The sequence below is a fragment of the Pyricularia oryzae genome, chromosome 7 (assembly GCF_000002495.2).
Source record: "Pyricularia oryzae 70-15 chromosome 7, whole genome shotgun sequence".
NCBI lineage: Eukaryota > Fungi > Ascomycota > Sordariomycetes > Magnaporthales > Pyriculariaceae > Pyricularia > Pyricularia oryzae.
This window is the reverse complement of record NC_017854.1, coordinates 1560651-1577425: the sequence shown is the minus strand read 5'-3', so window position 1 is coordinate 1577425 and position 16775 is coordinate 1560651. Positions and strand designations below refer to the sequence as shown.

The following is a 16775-nucleotide window of genomic DNA, read 5'->3' as shown; positions in this document are numbered from 1 at the left end:
ATTGTTACTGTACACCAAGAGATTGGTCAGGGGTTGAAAATGTAGGAAGTATTACATGGATGAAAATCCTCTATCTCCAATAACACGATGCCGTAGTGCCGAGTGCTCAAGTTTGTATAGTAAATTGCAATGTTTAGAATGGTTCATGTAAAGGTAGGCATTATCGTGTAGTAAGCGCCATCTGTATCTGGCAAAGACCCGCTTGCCTCACAACTGAAGTCTGACCGGGGCTGTGTAACTTTGGCCAAGATTAGAGAATATTCCTATTTGTTACAGATTGTCCTGTGACTTGAGTTGCCTGCCTAATACAAGCGGCACCAACTGCCGCTCGGGGTAGTAAGCAGGCGGCTAAATAATTGGATACCATGGACCGAATGCAATCCCTCGAGTGTCTTACACCATCGTTCACACTTCGAGTTCACCATCCGAAACAGCTTGGAATAAGATTTCCCAAATGAGATGCAACATTAAAAAATCTCCCCGAGACATGTCTTTTTAAGCTGCCAAATTAATTGAACACAAGATAGTGAACGGTGCGGAGTCTTGATCCACAGATAAGTGGTCTCTTAATTCCACCAAATCCTGAGATCATAAACAGCTCGAGAAGACACTTTCTAGACATAGCTTTTCAACTCAGGTCAGACAGATACTACGGTATATACAACAGGATAAAATCTATACAATGGGGAATGATAGCGACGAAAATCTCAAAAACCTCGCTGGTAGAGTGTGTTGAGTGAACATATGCGGTAAAGATCGACTGGGGCGAAATGGGACGCTCAGCCCCGAAAATGTCCGCGAAGAAACAATCACCTGACTGAGTATTGAACATTGGAAGCGTTTGCTTCGAGATAGAAGAAAAAAAGAAAGAAAAAAAAAGAGAAAAAAAAGAGAAAAAAAAGAGAAAAAAAAAAAAAAAAAACTAAGATGCAATGCCGAGAGCCTCCCACATGACCGCTAAATACATCAAGACATAAAGTTGGAAAGGTGATGCAACCGCAGATTCGCTATCTTGTTCCCAAGCGAGTCACGCCAGGTGGCCCAGGGGCCACTCAGGCGGGCCCGTGGGATGTCACAGAATTGGGAGGCCGATGGCATCGCGACTTTGAATCGTGCCGGTGGCGATTCAAGACGCTCACAGAGTGCTCATCGGGCCGGTCTTCTGGTCGATGTGGCGGAAGCGTTCTTGCTCCTTACGGTCCTTCAGCAGACAGGCAGTAGCGATAACCAGGAGACCATCGATACCTAGCATGGCATCTCGCGTTAGCAACCAACCTAAAAAATAGACTTATTCAATGGTATGGAAAACAAGGCGTAACATACCACACATGCCGAAAACACCAGTAAAGATGTTGTCAACGAAGACGTTGGCGAAGCTAGTGATGGGGGTTGCGCAGCCGCGCATCAAGGCTGAAGCTGCTGGGCTAGGGCAGACCTGGTTGGTGACGAATGCGGGCGCGGTACTATTGTAGTAGCCACAGCACTTGAACTATATTTTTTACAGAGTACTCCCGATTAGCTCAAGATGTTACACCACCATCGCAATGAAATCGACACCGTCCTTCGAAAATCAGGGATGACTAACCGAAACCTCCATGAGCGACTGGACCTGGGGGGTTTGCTGGACCCAGATAGGGAAAAGGTCGTCCCTGGTCTTGAGGGTCATGATCCAAAGGAACAGACCAATGACGAGGCTGAAAAGGGCGTTCACGACGACGAGGTAACCCGACATCTTCAGCCAGCCGCGGGCAGGTGTGCTGAGTGCCGGGATAGTCAGGAGGAAAGTAATGAAGATGAAGATGGCATTGACTATCCCTGCCGTCAACGGAAATTTTTGGTATAACAAATTCCGAGCGGCCTGGTTGCCCTCCGTAGGAACTTCGTCCCTGACATTGCCGACAACTATCGAGAAGCCCAGCATCAGGGCGCCCATAAGGACAAAGAGGAAGTCGGCGAAGATGTACGCCACGAGAATCTTGTTCGCCATCGTGAAAAAGTGAGAGGTTCGTCGGTCGGTATCGAAATCGTTCGCGATCGTCCGCTACGAGGCCGGTGATTGCCCAACAATCTCTTTCTCCCCGCGAAGGTGGACGCGCCCCACGCCTCTTTGGCTTCAATGTCCTCTGTACTGTTTCTCCTCAATGGCCGGTAATAACAATAAAAAGTATGGTGTATCGTGATGAGAGTCGACGGCCGGCGTCTGTTAGCGTCAAGGTCGCTTTAGGCCTTTCGCTGTTTCCCCGTGGGAAAGAAAGGAATGACGGTGCGGTCGGACAGTCGAGCCCAGTCGAGATATTTGGTGGTCGGACGGAGGAACGTGTGGTCGACCAGCAACTTCGGATTTACCTGGTAGAGAAATCCGCCACTAAATCTCCGGACTTTCGTGTCGACACGGAGGTGTTGAATGAGTGTGATGTGTGTGTCCTTGGGATACAAAGGCTGGGTAAGAAGAAGAAAGAAGAGAAAAAGAATAGGGGAAAAGGGTGACGGTATCGTCAAGCAAGAAGAGGAAGAATACCCGTGGGGAAAAAAAATGCCCCCGAAAGTGCAACCACAAGGAGGATTTGAGAAAGAGGGACGGCGTACAGGGGCAGATTTGCATACACGTTATGCACCCAAAAACGCAAAAAGAATCTGCAGCCGGGCAGTAAAAGAAACGAATTGGCAGAATACGTGGATGTGTTGAGAGAGTGTGAATCGGACACGAGAGAAGTGAACGAACGAAGCTTGGTGTGAATTCAAGCGTTTACCCACAATGAAGGAGAGGATTCCATGGCTCCAACTCGTTCATTTGGGCGAACATGGGCTGTTTTCTCTCTTGGGTGATGCACGCGGGTTTCAGTCATGTCGGAACAGGGGTAAGGGGGGCTTGCCGTTTGCCGGGCTCCAAGGGCGCTTGAAGTGGGTCCGTCGAGAAATGGTAGGCCACAAGCCGTCACCCTTCGAGCCCGTCGAACATTTGGGTGCGCAAAAGTCGGCAGGTTCCAGCCAATTAGCCGCACAAGATGCTTGAAACCATTCGATCCCCAATCAATATCGAGTCTCGTCTGAATTCTCGTGGGAACATATTACTAGAAGCCCGACAAAGTTTGCATCACATCATACCGCTTCCTTTAGACTAATTATCGTACATGCTACTTACGTTTACCCAGGGTACTCTGTACGCCTCGGACGGACTATTGACGAAAAATCCCTTTCCTTCACAGCCTTGGTCGCTAAAACTTGTACGAACGTGTGCGAAAATGCATATTACCCAAGTATAGATGTACGGGCTATGCCGCACTTTGAAAATTGTATTACACCTTTGACAAACCACAGGGTTGCAAGTGGAGTGATAAAGAGCGGGCCATGGCCGACCCATTTGTACTCGTAGTGGTCTCAGTCCAATGATAATTACCTATTGGCTTTAGCAGAAAACGGGTGGCTGATATTCGGTAGAACAAAAAAAAAATCGAAGTTTTACTACTAGACTAGGTAGTCAATACAGCCTTATCGAGGCAGATCTTGCAATACATACTAAAGATCTGCAAGCTTGGACTACCGACGACAGGTAGGTGTACTGAGTAGTTGACGTGCTAGCCGATTGAAGACAATCCCTCGCAGCCATCACCCGCAGAATGTCCCGAATTTGACAGCCCTGGTTTCCACCTTTTCTTGGTTCCAGCAAAATTTCACAACCCAGCTCGTTTGTCCGCAAGCCTGCCAACATGACAAGTGCGTCGCCACTCGGGCCAGCCCGAGGAGCCACATCCTGACATGAATTTGGTTCTTTTGTTTGGCCCTTGATCCCAAGTTTCTCAGCCGCAAAACCCCGGCCAGGAGAAGCACACAAGGCACGTTATGTTGTTAGTGTGTTTTTTTGCCAGGGGCAAAGGGCAATGCCTGACTCAGCCACTCTTTTCTGGGCTAGGCCCCTATTAAGTCGGTGGCTTGCCTTGGTATTCGTAACTAAGATCTTACGGAGTAGCTCTAATACGCATTAGAATGGCGTGTTAAGGTAGTGTGGTCTGTGGAGGTCAACTACCACATTGACATTGACGCGCGTGTTGTTAACCCCTTTCCACATCCCGTGGCATGACGACGAAAATTGGCGACTCTCCGCCGCCTATATGTGCTTGGCGCTTGAAAAGTGAAGAAAACAGTGAAGGGGCATATCGCCGCTATAGCAGGGCTTGAGCGCACGTGGACTCGCATTCGCCTGTCTGCCGTACTGCTAATAGTACCTACATGTTCGAGTATCACGAGATTTCGATACGCCCGACTGACTGCCATGTTGGGCACGACATTGCCACATTGCAGTATAGTCTAGAACTAGTTCTAGTCTAGTAATCAATTGCACCTGTCAAAGCAAACTTTCGGAAGCATATCCCCACCTGGTGATACCCAATTGCATTGACAGTCAATGGTATTTCTTAAAATTGTCATGTCATTTGCATATTTGTCCGACAAACCGATGTTGGTCCTATGAATAGGTAGGTAGGTGAGGTGACTGATATCTCTCTATGTGGTTGGCCTGTTCGTCGTGTCGTCGCTACTTTTTTCGTTCTTTTGGCTGACCCGACTCAAAAGGGGCCCAAACGACATCTCTACCCTCCAGGTGATGCTGCACGAATCCTAAAATTCACCAGATTAAGCAATTCATAACGAACGACGTCAAAATACCTTATCCAATAGGTTTTTTTTCTCTTCTTCTCTCCTCTTCTTCTCAAAAAATCGACTGATATTGATTAGTCTATCAATCATCAACAATAGGTCAATAGGCTTATACCCTAATTCTCACAAGGTTTCGTTCAGTGTCTCCATGGGACTGATAGATGATGGCGCGGAAACGACCCAGTGCCGTGGCTGACCCAGAAGATCGGTCGTTGGCACTTGCCCTCCATGCTAACGAAGCAGCATCCACTACGCTACAAAAGGCAATTTTTGGAGGGTATGGTACAGGTACAGTATTTGTTAAGTTTCTTGTTCTTTATGCGATGTTGCTGCTATTGGTTGATTATTTGTCAGTTGTTTATTACCTCTAAAACTCGTTCTTTAGGACTAACAATTGTTTTATTATCCTCCTGCGCATTTTCCCCCTTCATTTCTGTCCTTGCGGCAAAGCTCAACAACAGGAGAAAAATAATCGCACATCACCACTTCATAGATACGGTGACATGAAAAGATGAGATTGTGATTGCACGCCGTTGATATTATGCAAGATGCGCTATCGAACGCATGCTGAGGAGCATGGTCTCCGGGGGCACTGAATAAGATTTGATGCGGGAGCTTTTGCAGAGCGATGCAACCTCAGCACAGTGCTTGTTGTGATGGTTGTTACTCGAGGCAAATTGCGGCCCGCCAAGCTGTCAAGACACGGTTGCATTTCCCAGGACCAGCCGCTCTGTTTTGTTTGGCTTATTTTTCATGTCTTCTGACGACAGACTTGCTTGGTTTCTGCCTTTGAAGTTTCACCTTTGATAAAAATGTGAATCGAACTTAAACGGATGGCCTCAAAGTCATTATATTGCCGCAATTCGATCCGCGCCTGACAAACAGATCAGATCAAAGAAGAGCACTGGCTGCTATGTGGTCTGAGGCTCGGCGAGCCGGGCTTTTGGCCGAGGCCGCACAGGCGGTGCTGCAGGGGTTAGGAGGACAAAAGAGAAGAAAAAAAAACCAAAAAGCGGGGACGCGCAAGACGGGGTTGGGCAAGATACCTAACAACCTAGCTAGCTCCAGCGGTGATGAGCAGATGGAGTGGCCCAGCAGATTTTGATTGGAATTAGATACGAGACTGACTTTTTTTTTGTGATTGACACGATATGAGGGGAGGGGGAAACCAAACCGAATGATCTTCAGCATAAAATAGAATCAATTTCAGAATTTATTGGTAATGGGAATATTTATAGAGGGCGATCGAGCTTGAAAATAGTGTGAGGCAGAAATCACCCGATTCGGCCAGGAAAAACCTCGAATTCTTTTTGCACCATATGTTAAATGTAAGTCTAGAAAAAATCTCCTTTTGCGGAACAGCGTGTGTGATGGGCGGAGAGTGTCGAAAGATGGATTACCACGTAGGTGCGAGTGTTGACTCTTCTGGACGACTGCCCTCTTGTCATTGGCTTCCATTTTATCAAGAACCTGCACTCGCCCCCAAAACGTGGCGGAGTTAAGACGCATTCCCGCACGGTGGTGATCTGGACCACACCATTTCAGTCGACCCATCGAGATGCAACCATAATCGAGTACCTTAGCCTGGTGAATGTGAAAAATGATAACTAGAACTAGGCAACAAGGGTAGGGTAGTTGGGTAGATCTGCTATCCCAGTACTAGTTGAGAATGGAGTCGTAAACCTTTTCAACAACAACACACAGCTGATCTTGCTGGTGCTCCGTAAGCAAAAAGCTGACCGGACGGCAGATATCAATCATGTCTTTTCCATGAGGTAGCAAGAGTGAAGCCTCGCATTTCGGGTATATATTTCCGCTACTCTCTCACTTTTGCGCGTAAGTAGACATACAGTATTACGCATCGAACTTCAACGGTAAACCGAGAAACGCCATTCTGCTCATTCCATATACTCCATACTGTGCGTTTTCTCCGCCCGCCTGAGACGAGTTCCCAGGAACTGTGGAGATTGATCTCTTCTTGGCTTGGTTGCCGCAAACGGCCTGTAAGATAATAAATTCTTACTCACCCGGATAAGGTAATAAAGAACGTATCCCAAATTCTGTCGCCAGTTTATCCTCCCTTAATGCAATCTCTTATATTCTTAGTTTATATAAAGCTGATGTCGTCGAATATTGTATGCTATGTACACTGGTAGAGTTGGAGCTTGAGAAACTTGACGCGAGCGACTGATCAAGTGTCATCTTCCTAGCTTCGCGTAAAATTCCGAAACCAAAATTGCAGAACGCTCGACGCTTTGTGCAGGGATTGGATTGGAGGAGGAGAAAAACGCACTAGTGAAATGCCCAGAACAATCCTCCCCGAGCGAGGATCAGGATGCCTTGACACTGACAGTGTGAATCAGGGGGTAGATTAATCGACAAGAAGAACAATCAGATTTTCTCGACTTTGTTGAGCTGTGCCGATGGTATCGAAGCTTTGGAACCTACGAAGTAGGGCACAAATATCTACGAAGTATTCCAGAAATTAATATCGGATGGATATAGATACGGTGGTGCCATGTATATCAGTTGAACAAGCGACAGACACTTCTTGGCTGAAGTAACCAATTCGGTGGGAGGGGTCTGTTTCTTTTTTGCTCTCTGTGTCTCTTTTTGCCTTGCTGGGTTTGGTACTTACACGCTGGTCTCCCGCTGATCAAGCTCTTACCGCACGGGCCTCTCTGGCACACTGTCCGGGCGCGACAGGAACGAAAAAGAGCTGCCACGCCCATCTTCAACGGCTTGCGCGGGACGCACGTTTGGCATTTTCCTCTCTCGGTTTAAGGCGCTCCCTCATTCCAGCACCTTTCCTAAACCTGACTGCTATGCATGTCTAGCTGTGAACCTGGCATATAACCGTCCCACTGGCGGAAAAAAACAAAGTCAGAACGACATTCAAAAAGTTCGCTTGAATCGTATTTCATTTAAGAGACCTATTCTCTACGCAAACTTGTAGCTCCCCGACTCATCTTGTTGCACCTCAGTGCAGTCCATGGTAATCATTTTCTGCTCGCGCTAAAGGTCAATGTGCGAATTCCGTACCGACGCGGGGGTGTATACAGTGCTTTTTGCACTGAGAGGTACCTAGCTCCCTTGCCTGCTCTAAAGAGTGCGGGGGACTGCTTTAGCGCGGTTTCTATTGGGTCTGCTCCTGCACAGTTTGGCCGTGCCAGATAGATCCCCATTTCCCCTTGTCTGCCTTCCACGGGGTCGGTCCAGCCCTCAGTCTCGCACTTTCCCAAGACTGCAAGACCGCCACCCCTCCTCACCATTTCTAGCTTTTTTTTTTAATCCTTTCCCGCTTGCGATAAGTGGTGTCCCGCCAGGCCGTGCTACTCTTTCAACGCAAACTGCAGTTCCGCCCCAAGCTTAACCTGATCCAGTCGAGGGTTTTCCTACTGAGTGCACAGCTCCCTTTCTGCACACAACGAAGACGTGACCCAAGAATGAAATTTCTCGAGCCGTTGAATTACTCTCAAGATCAAAAGTTGACCAAAGACAAGTGCAGTGCGCCAGTTTAACAACAATTACTGCTGCTACTTTCAGCGCGCGCGTCAATTGGCACTGATTGAGCCACATTACTTTGTCCATCAATCTACTTCCCAAACAGGAACCCTGACCAAACCGCCTTCCCACCTTTCTGGTCTCCCCTACTCAAGTCAAGTCTGTGTTTTTTTTTTCCCTCACTGCCTATTTTTTACCTCTCTTTCGAGTAGGAAAATTTACAGCATCTCCTGCCCCTTGGCTCGTTTTCGCACCTTTACGTTTGCTGCAATTGAATTTTTCCTCTGCAGGAACCGTCGGGTTCGTTTGCTTTTATTTTGTCCGCCCACAACGGTACTGCAGCCTTGGACCGCCAGAATAACAGCTTGAATTGCCTCTTCTGGTCGAGCGGCTCGCACCAGGCTCAATCAAGCAAGAACACTCGGACCACGCGTGCTTCTTCAATCGCCGCCGCACAACGCCCAACCAGGTTCTGCGACAAGGCAACTCTCTCCGCCCCAAAAGCCAGATCCAGTCTAGAGCGTCGGCACCAACCTCTCAAAAGAGCAACTCCACCAATTTGCCTTTTTCGCGACCAACGCATCGTGCCAGCCCGGCAACTCGATTTAAAAAACAAAACAAGAAATTAATTAAAGAACAAAAAAAAGCATAAACAAAAACAAAATGGCCGAGATCACGGACCAGCACGACCAGACCTCACCCACCGAGCTCGAGGACGCGCACTCGGTCGGTAACGGCAATTCTGCTGCCCAAGAAAACCGAGGCATTAAGCGCGCACGCCAAAGCGCCCCCGACGACGATGACGACGACGACGAGAAGGGCGGCCGCGAACGCCGCAAGATTGAAATCAAGTTCATCAACGACAAGTCGCGTCGCCACATCACCTTCTCCAAACGCAAGGCCGGTATCATGAAGAAGGTTCGTTGAGCATCCATATTAACTGCCTTTCAACGGCTGCCCCACGTATTTACTGCACTTGCTCCGCGACGCGCCCATCTTTTCCCTCAATCGCGACTGAAAACCTGAACGCACTCGACATTCAATCATATTTTGCATCAATTCTCTGCTAACGATCGTCTCGGCATCATAGGCTTACGAGCTATCCGTCCTCACTGGCACCCAAGTTCTACTACTTGTTGTTTCTGAGACCGGCCTGGTCTACACCTTCACAACGCCCAAGCTTCAGCCTCTGGTCACCAAGGCCGAGGGCAAGAACTTGATCCAGGTATGTATAGCCCTATCGCGCGTTGTCATTTACTGTGACGCGTGATTAATATTATCCGGCTACTAAGGTCCAGCCAGTAAGCAGCAACTCTGACTGACACTGACATTTGTTCAATTTAGGCATGCCTAAATGCGCCAGAACCTAGCGCTGGCAATGAGAATGGTGTCGATGATGGCCAAGTTGACTCGCCGGAGGAGCCGGCATCCAACATCCCCCCGCCACAAAGCCGCGCACCCGGCATCCCATCGCAGCACAACCCGCATGGCATGCCACAATACAACATGCCAAATGTAGGCATGGACCCATCAGCGATGGCCTACCAAAGCTATGTTCAGAGGGGAGGGCCGCAATACGGTATGCCACCTCAGTCGGGTATGCCGCAACACAGCTCTCACCAGTCATGAGTTGGAATGCGCCTTGCTGCTTTCCGTCTACGAAAATTTGCGTTGCGCCTCCGAATACCGATACCGATACCCCACTCATGCATTTATGAGACGTCACGTAGTCGATTTCCGCATTCTCCGGGACATCATGGTATTGATGATGGCTTCTTTGGTAATAAATTCATACAGTTTCTTCGGCTTTTGGCGTTTATTCAGTGGTGGCATCATCCTTGGCAGTCCTATGAACAATCCTCCTTCTCACTGCCCCCACAACCCCCGGTATATACCATTCGGCCACTCACTATGACCACGCTACCACTCCTCTTTTGCGTCGGTCATTCATGGCTTTCCCCTATACATATCGTTTTGGTGGCATCGATGTTTCCGACCTGGGTTTCCATGCGGGGCTTTTGACTTTTGACAAAGAAGACAACATCATCTGCAGATTCTATTTCCTTGTTGGAAGATTGAAAAGTCTGGCTTTGGAAGCAGGAGTGGTGAACTCGGAAGGCATTTATCACAGATCGGTTTAATTTTTACCCATTCTTCTTGGTTTAGGCGTCCGGCGGAGTGCAGGTTGCGGTATTTTGAGATTTGTCGGACAACTCCTTTCCAATTCTTTTTGCTCCTTATGCTTCCTCAAGCCTTTTTCCTTACACTACTTTGTCTGGTGGTTTCCCGTTGCGTGGAGGGTTATGGGAACATGTGTGCAGAACTGCGATGGTGCCATTAACGATATACACAAGAATATGATTGGCAATTGCAATACTCTTCCTGAGAGTTGTTCGAATGCTTTCAATAAGAGCATCTCCCCGGTAATCTCGGTCGAGGCTGTCTGCAGTTTCAATACCAGCCTCCTCCTTGCAACCTTCCAACCTCGAGACATAGAAGCTGCCCCATGATGGTATTGATGGTGCCAAAGCGATGACGAAAGCGCAATGATGCCTTCTCCAGATTCATTGGGGGCCCAAGCTCCCGGCGTTAGCTCCCGTTTGGTTAACATGTGCCTAGCCGACCTGGCGGCTTTATGGTGGCGTATCGTTCACACTGACCAGGCGGCATCCGAGCGCGAACAAACGATAACAGATTGGCTACAAATTACAATGCAGGTGGCCATTCTGTAAAGTTATGGCTTTGCTGTGTATTTTTCCCCCACCTATTTTATTGCTTCTTCTTGGATACATTTTGATTTGATTTGCGATCTCAGCTGACCTCAAACAATATGATGGATATTTCTCAGTCCAAGAAACAGTCACACGAAAAGCGTACAGAGGGTACCGGGGAGTATTTAGTTTCGTACTCGTGTGCTTTATTTCTGTACTACCCATTGCTAAGATGTCAGTCAGTCAGGTCAACACGCGCGAACCCCGTGTCATCTGTGGCATCTCAGATGTCATGTCGCCCAACAAGGTTATCATCGTCCCAGCCCGTCCCCAGTTGGACTAGCGGCGGTACTCCTTCCCCCAAGATCTTGGGGTAATTTGGTTGTGGCGCGCCTGGATCCTAAGTTGCCTAGGCTATATTTGGGAATTGTGGCTGCACAACAGACAAAAGCAGCACGGGCTCTTGGGGGGCGCAAGACTTACTATCCGCCCGCCCTAGCGACGTCACACTGCCTTGGTCTCAATCGCGGCTTTCTGTAGACACTGGGGGGGGGGGGGGGGGGGGGGGGTTCAAGTACGAGCTTTACGGGCGGCTTTTTCTTTTTGTGTCACCAACACAGTGCTACCAACCGGAATTCAATATTGGGGAGGGAAATGGCATATCAGCTGATTTAGGGGACGGAAGCATTGGTTGAACAGCTCAAGTCAGCGTTCAGACCACCAGAACAAAAAGGGGCGTCTTTTTCTTCGTGGGAAAGAAAATCAGGAGACCGATCACACAAGCTTGATCGAATGACTGCACATGCTGCTGTTTGTCGTGCTCAGGCTCCGCCAGTGATTATCATCTGTGGTTTTCCCACCGCTGTGCAACCGCAAGGCGCGCCCGTGCCCACGGGGTACAGAAGCAACACTGCATATCACCGAGAGGGATATACAGTACAGAGTTCCGAGATAGCAACTTGCGCCCGCCTTCCAAAAAAAAAGAAGAAAAAAAAAACGTCCTGCGCGGGCTGATCTGCACGCGGAGCTTTTGGCTAAGGAGGGGTGCGTGCTTGCAGGAAAATAAGAGGCAAGAGAGTAAACTGGCGGCGTAATCTTGCCGGTCCTTGTTTTCCGGGACGATGCGGTGGATACATGTCCGATGGATTTGGTGCTCAAAAACCGCATTGCTATGCAGTGCCTGTCATGTCAGGAAACCATACAACTCTGGTAACGGAGAACGTGTTGACCGATAGACACATCTCCGAAGAAATTTAGACGGAAGAAGAGGACACATCTTGCGGCAGGCGGAGACATGATGTCACCCTCGACCTGTCTAGAACGCTCCCACATCCAAGCAGGTTATCGTTGTGCGGATTCTCCGGGGATTTTCTTCGGTACTTTACTACTCACAGTTGATTGTCCTAGCCCAACCCTAGCTTTCTATTGCCCATGCTGTGTTAAGCCGCATTGTGGTCGTAATTGCCTATGCAGCGAGCATTGATAACCAGAGTGAAAAAAAAACAGGACATGAGTAATGTGATCAGGGGAGGAGATAGTTCGAATAAACAGCGAGCGTGTATAAAAATAACACGTCACCCAGTCAAGAGATATTAGGTCCTGGTGATTTCATGAGGAGCAGGGACACAGAAAAGCCAACCATGTGTGAGTCCCATATCAGATATACTTTCTACTCCGCAGTGCGATTTTGAGAGCCAGATGCCAGTAGCTCGTGCAGCGTGCAGGGTAAGGTATGTACGGCGTTGATCGGTCGGTGCAAATGGCTTGCAGTTTCCAGATCGAGCACGATAGTGGAGAGCACAGGGCTGAAAAAGGGCCTGCAACTATTGATTGGCAGCTGCAGCTGCAGCTGTTACGGAACTCCGATTGAAGATAGGTATTTTAGGTACCAGCTGCTCGTAGGAGTACAAGATGAAAACTCAAAAATACATCGCCAATATATGTTATTGCAAGACAACAAAGCGTAAAAATGACCGGGAATACAATTTTATCAATTGATCAAATCAAAAAAAGTCGCTGGTTTCACGCCAGTCGACATTTTGGTGATGTACAGTACAGTACGCACTTGCCATAAGTGACTGCTAGCTATGGTTTTTAGTGGACGGACTTGTAGGCATGACTTCAAGTCCCTGACTTGTCTGCCCCGGGCAGCCTGGCTCGCCTGGGTCGATTGGGTGGGGCCGATATGTTTGAGCAATAAGGGTGTGGGGCGGTCTAGACTACAACCGGCGGATCTAGCGCCCGATTAGGCAATTTTGTGAGCACGTTTGAGAAGGTTTCCGCCAGCACTGTCCTAGGAAGCCTATTTCCTCCAAAGGTAGCAATATTTACCACCTTTGAAGGTACTGAACTTATCTGGGTGCTTGCGAGTAGCCGCACGCAAAGTGTGAAGCAGGTTAAGAATACCAGGGAATCGAAGCGCCTACATGTCAACACGCGTTGGCAGACAGACAGCACTCGCTGCGGCTGGGGGCCAGCCAGATGTTGATATCCTGTAAAGAGTGGACGGAGTTTTCGAAGACTGTAGAAACGAGTGGCGGAAGACCCCTTGGGTTGGACAAGGAAATAGCAAGAGGAAGAAAAAAGATCGCAATCTTAGGTATCAGAGAGACTATATCCACCCGTATCCGACCCGAAACGCCCGCTGAATTTACACATCAAATCTTCGATAGTCACCCATGACCTCTGTTGGCTTTTGTATCTTTGCTTCTCGTGTCCTGAACCAGCAAGACACTGGCCGCTCAATGCTCTGAGCTGGTGGCGAAGCGGCCGACGGCCAGCGAGCCAAGGAACACGCCAGCAAGGACTGCCAGGAAGTAGCCGACGTTCATTGTCATGACAGCCAACATGCTGTAGGTTGATGGTTGGTGATTAGTAAACGTTTGTACTACATGATTTCTGTCTATCGACACAAAATCTGGGAATGGTGGATACGTACAGGAGGTAGCCAACGCCAGCGATGACTGTGTCTAGGACTGCACGGATTGGGTCGACTGAGAACCTCCACGGCCTGGCGATGGATGTCTTCTTGGCAACGACCATGACCTGTTCCTCTCGCCCATTCTCCGAGAGTACCATGTGCTTGGCAAGTGAGTCCTGGCTGGCGCGCTCGGCCATTGGTTGCTTTCCGTTGACGACGACGTAGCGGCGGTTGAGCTCGGCGTCAAGCCAGCGCGCCTCCATCTTGGCCTTGAAGGCAAGCAGTCCGCGGAAGGTCATTGCCAGAAGGATAAGGAAGATGATAGTGCCGGCATATCCTGCGGCGTTTTTCGGGGTCCATGCCGTCGAGTAGAGGGGGGTCTTGGGGTCGGTCTGGAAGACGGACATCATCATCATCATCATGCCGCCGCTGCTGGAGTCGTCATGGGAGTGCCCGCTAGTGTCGCCTGACATGTTCATGCCGGGCATGCCGTCCATGGTGGCGGCGCCCGTGATTGCGCCGGCACCGGTAGAGCCGTGGTCTTCACCTCCGTGCCTCGGGAAGATCATCTTGGTTGATTATGATATGAGTTTGACTGATGTGTCGGAGTGAAGAGCGAGATTTGTGAATTGAATTGTTGGCCGTCGCGACTAGCACGGGGGGCTGAGGATTGTAGATGGGAGGGATTGAAAGGAACGGGTGTAGGTTTGTCGGAATGAACAGAAACGTAGCCACGGGAATCTCCAGGTGTGGGATGAATCGGAGGTTATTGTATGGTGACTTTCAGGCCGGGTCGCAACTAGCTGTGGGGGGTGACCGGGGTGGTGGGTTGAGCAAGTTTGCGGTGGTTGGAGCGAAACAGCCTCCGTCGCGATTCTTAGTCCGGGGTCCAAGGAAGGGGTTTGTTTGACTTGCTTCTTTTGGTAGCCAAGATAGCTTCGTTTCTGTTCACGTTGTAGCTTAAAAATCTTCAATCGTAATTCGTAACAGACCCCAGCCTTGGTCTAGTTCTAGAGGGAAGGCGAAAAGAAAGTTGTATATCCGTGATGGATGGCGACTGGGCCGGGGGGAGAAATGAATTCCTAGGCGACTAGAGTTGGGAATGCAAAACCCGATTTTTTTATTTTTTTTTTTGGGATGGTAGGTAAGGTAGGTACCTGGTATGGAGGGATGGTTTAATTGAATTAATTAGAGGCACAAGCCGGGGAAGGCCTGAGTTCAGACAGCGTTTATCCAAGCAACGTAGGTAGGTAGGTAGGTACCCTACCCACCGGGCCTTACGGGCATGGAAGAAGGTACCGACCTAGGTAGGTACACGACTAGCCTGAAAAAATGTGCTCACCACGAGGCGAGGTGCAGAGAGACAGTGAGCGAGTTTGCGCTGGTCAAGCAAGAATGCGGTGCGGTGGTGGCACCGCAAACAAACCGCGGCTTGTCTGTCAATTCAATCTCCGACCATCATCGCCCTTGCATCACGTTTCTTCAACTGAACACAGACACAGCCACCACCACGGCGCTTCAAATCACCTTGTGTGTAACATTTACACGGGCTCTAGATGTCGCCAAAACAGACAAAATCTAAAATGATTCGGTAACCTATCGGGGAAGACTGATAGTTTGCGAGGAATGAAAACAAGCAAACGCCATCTATCGTCTCACCACTACGAAGCCAGGTTGCGCAAACGCACATGCACAACGTCCCTTACTTCTATGCTACCTACTGTACCTACCGGCTCCCTACAGTATATTAATTACATTTCAACTAGGAAGGCCAAAAAGTCACAAGGTCCTGATCACCGTTTAATGATAGGCGGATGATCCATATCAGAACAAGCATTGATGCCAAGCTTATTCCGAACGCACCATTCCCCAGGCACCGCACCATCAGCCTGTCCCATAATGCAAACATCGGACTTTTCTGTTTTTATCCTCGCGGGTGGCGCACGGAGTCATTGTCTTGAAACCCACAACAGTCGAGGAACGAAAGATTGCAACCAACAACATGGCAAAGCAAGTCAAGATAAACATGGTAAAATACCTCTTCTATCTACGGCACGTGCATCGCACGCATACTGACTGCAATTTATTAGCTTCTCTTGAGTTGCTCTTGTATCCTGAAAGCCACATATTCAAAACATTAACTGCAACCCCCATCGTTTAGCTATCAAGGCAAATCAAATCACAGTTACAGTACATTCCAGACGGACGTCTGGTTAGTTTCTCCTTGCAAGTCTGAGGCACGTTTCCTATCGTCTGCCTTCAGCCCTTTTTGCCCCCAATATTTTCTCAACAACCCATGCCCTGCGGGCCCCTGACTGCCAAATTCTAGAACTAGACCCTCCTCCGTTGCTGAACCCTTCCCTGGCTGTCCCCCCGGATCACGTCGCCGATGAAACGACTGCATCATAAAACCTGCCAATAAGAGCCTACTTTATTCACCGACCGTCGGGTCTTTCGTCCTTCCGAAGTTTGTTTCGAACTCCGGCCGAACTGAGCTTTTTTTTTTTTTTTTTTTTTTTTTGCCTCAGTGGTGAGCTTGTTTCCTCTACCACCACATACCCAATCATGGTAAATGCTGTTCGGCACATTTTTCAGCCAGACTTGTCCGGTTTTACTATATTTGTCATTTTGCGATCACCTTTTACATGATCCGTCGCTCAGCATCGGGGATGGGATCCTTCCCCAAGCAAGGTATTTGCAGACCTTGGCGAGCTTGCACCCGGCACCGATTGTTCGCCCCTGCAGGTGGAGCACAGGGCCCAGAAGGGAAACTTTGTACTGTTCTCACAAACTTCTAGCAGGCCAGTCTGGACCGGGTCGGGGTTACTTCGCAGCAAATCGGGCAACATACCACGCCCGGGTGAATGAAAGTTGCAACATAACTTCCTGTTATGGTGGTGGTTACTATCATCGGCGGCCGCAATTTCAGTCTTTAGTGATATCCGGGGGGGAACGGCCGTTACTAAAAACCTTAGCGGACGCAGCAT

General features: G+C 49.1%; 6 protein-coding genes across 6 annotated transcripts; 2 read left to right on the top strand and 4 right to left on the bottom strand.

Moving 5' to 3' along the window:
• Positions 1-341: 341 nt before the first annotated feature.
• MGG_12594 (tetraspanin) lies at positions 342-2777 on the bottom strand. The gene is made up of 3 exons (XM_003720928.1): positions 1586-2777; positions 1324-1489; positions 342-1245 (listed from the first exon to the last, which is right to left on the bottom strand). Exons 1-3 carry the CDS (start codon positions 1985-1987, stop codon positions 1136-1138), a joined length of 678 nt encoding a protein of 225 aa, XP_003720976.1. The 5' UTR covers positions 1988-2777; the 3' UTR covers positions 342-1135.
• Positions 2756-3390, top strand: MGG_17970 (uncharacterized protein; the record flags this gene model as incomplete). The annotated part of the gene is made up of 3 exons (XM_003720927.1): positions 2756-2963; positions 3153-3160; positions 3319-3390. The coding sequence occupies 3 exons, from the start codon at positions 2756-2758 to the stop codon at positions 3388-3390; spliced, it is 288 nt and encodes a 95-aa protein (XP_003720975.1).
• Positions 3391-6194: 2804 nt separating this feature from the next.
• Positions 6195-7385, bottom strand: MGG_17969 (uncharacterized protein; the record flags this gene model as incomplete). The annotated part of the gene is made up of 3 exons (XM_003720926.1): positions 6195-6237; positions 6504-6654; positions 7292-7385. 3 exons carry the CDS (start codon positions 7383-7385, stop codon positions 6195-6197), a joined length of 288 nt encoding a protein of 95 aa, XP_003720974.1.
• Positions 7386-7903: 518 nt separating this feature from the next.
• On the top strand, positions 7904-10591 carry MGG_02773 (MADS box protein). The gene is made up of 3 exons (XM_003720925.1): positions 7904-9075; positions 9248-9382; positions 9502-10591. The coding sequence occupies exons 1-3, from the start codon at positions 8821-8823 to the stop codon at positions 9784-9786; spliced, it is 675 nt and encodes a 224-aa protein (XP_003720973.1). The 5' UTR covers positions 7904-8820; the 3' UTR covers positions 9787-10591.
• A 2208-nt stretch (positions 10592-12799) lies between these two features.
• On the bottom strand, positions 12800-15380 carry MGG_02774 (copper transporter). The gene is made up of 2 exons (XM_003720924.1): positions 13807-15380; positions 12800-13718 (listed from the first exon to the last, which is right to left on the bottom strand). Exons 1-2 carry the CDS (start codon positions 14355-14357, stop codon positions 13610-13612), a joined length of 660 nt encoding a protein of 219 aa, XP_003720972.1. The 5' UTR covers positions 14358-15380; the 3' UTR covers positions 12800-13609.
• Positions 15381-16219: 839 nt separating this feature from the next.
• Positions 16220-16775, bottom strand: MGG_17968 (uncharacterized protein; the record flags this gene model as incomplete). Its single annotated transcript, XM_003720923.1, has 3 exons — positions 16220-16283; positions 16348-16363; positions 16640-16775. The coding sequence occupies 3 exons, from the start codon at positions 16773-16775 to the stop codon at positions 16220-16222; spliced, it is 216 nt and encodes a 71-aa protein (XP_003720971.1).

Coding starts and splice junctions, on each gene's coding strand:
- MGG_12594 (XM_003720928.1), bottom strand. CDS start 1,987: ATGGCGAACAAGATTCTCGTGGCGTACATCTTCGCCGACTTCCTCTTT. Junction 1,490..1,585: donor AGTCGCTCATGGAGGTTTCG/GTTAGTCATCCC, acceptor TAAAAAATATAG/TTCAAGTGCTGTGGCTACTA. Junction 1,246..1,323: donor TGGTGTTTTCGGCATGTGTG/GTATGTTACGCC, acceptor ATGCCATGCTAG/GTATCGATGGTCTCCTGGTT.
- MGG_02773 (XM_003720925.1), top strand. CDS start 8,821: ATGGCCGAGATCACGGACCAGCACGACCAGACCTCACCCACCGAGCTC. Junction 9,076..9,247: donor AGGCCGGTATCATGAAGAAG/GTTCGTTGAGCA, acceptor TCGGCATCATAG/GCTTACGAGCTATCCGTCCT. Junction 9,383..9,501: donor AGGGCAAGAACTTGATCCAG/GTATGTATAGCC, acceptor TGTTCAATTTAG/GCATGCCTAAATGCGCCAGA.
- MGG_02774 (XM_003720924.1), bottom strand. CDS start 14,357: ATGATCTTCCCGAGGCACGGAGGTGAAGACCACGGCTCTACCGGTGCC. Junction 13,719..13,806: donor GCTGGCGTTGGCTACCTCCT/GTACGTATCCAC, acceptor ATCAACCTACAG/CATGTTGGCTGTCATGACAA.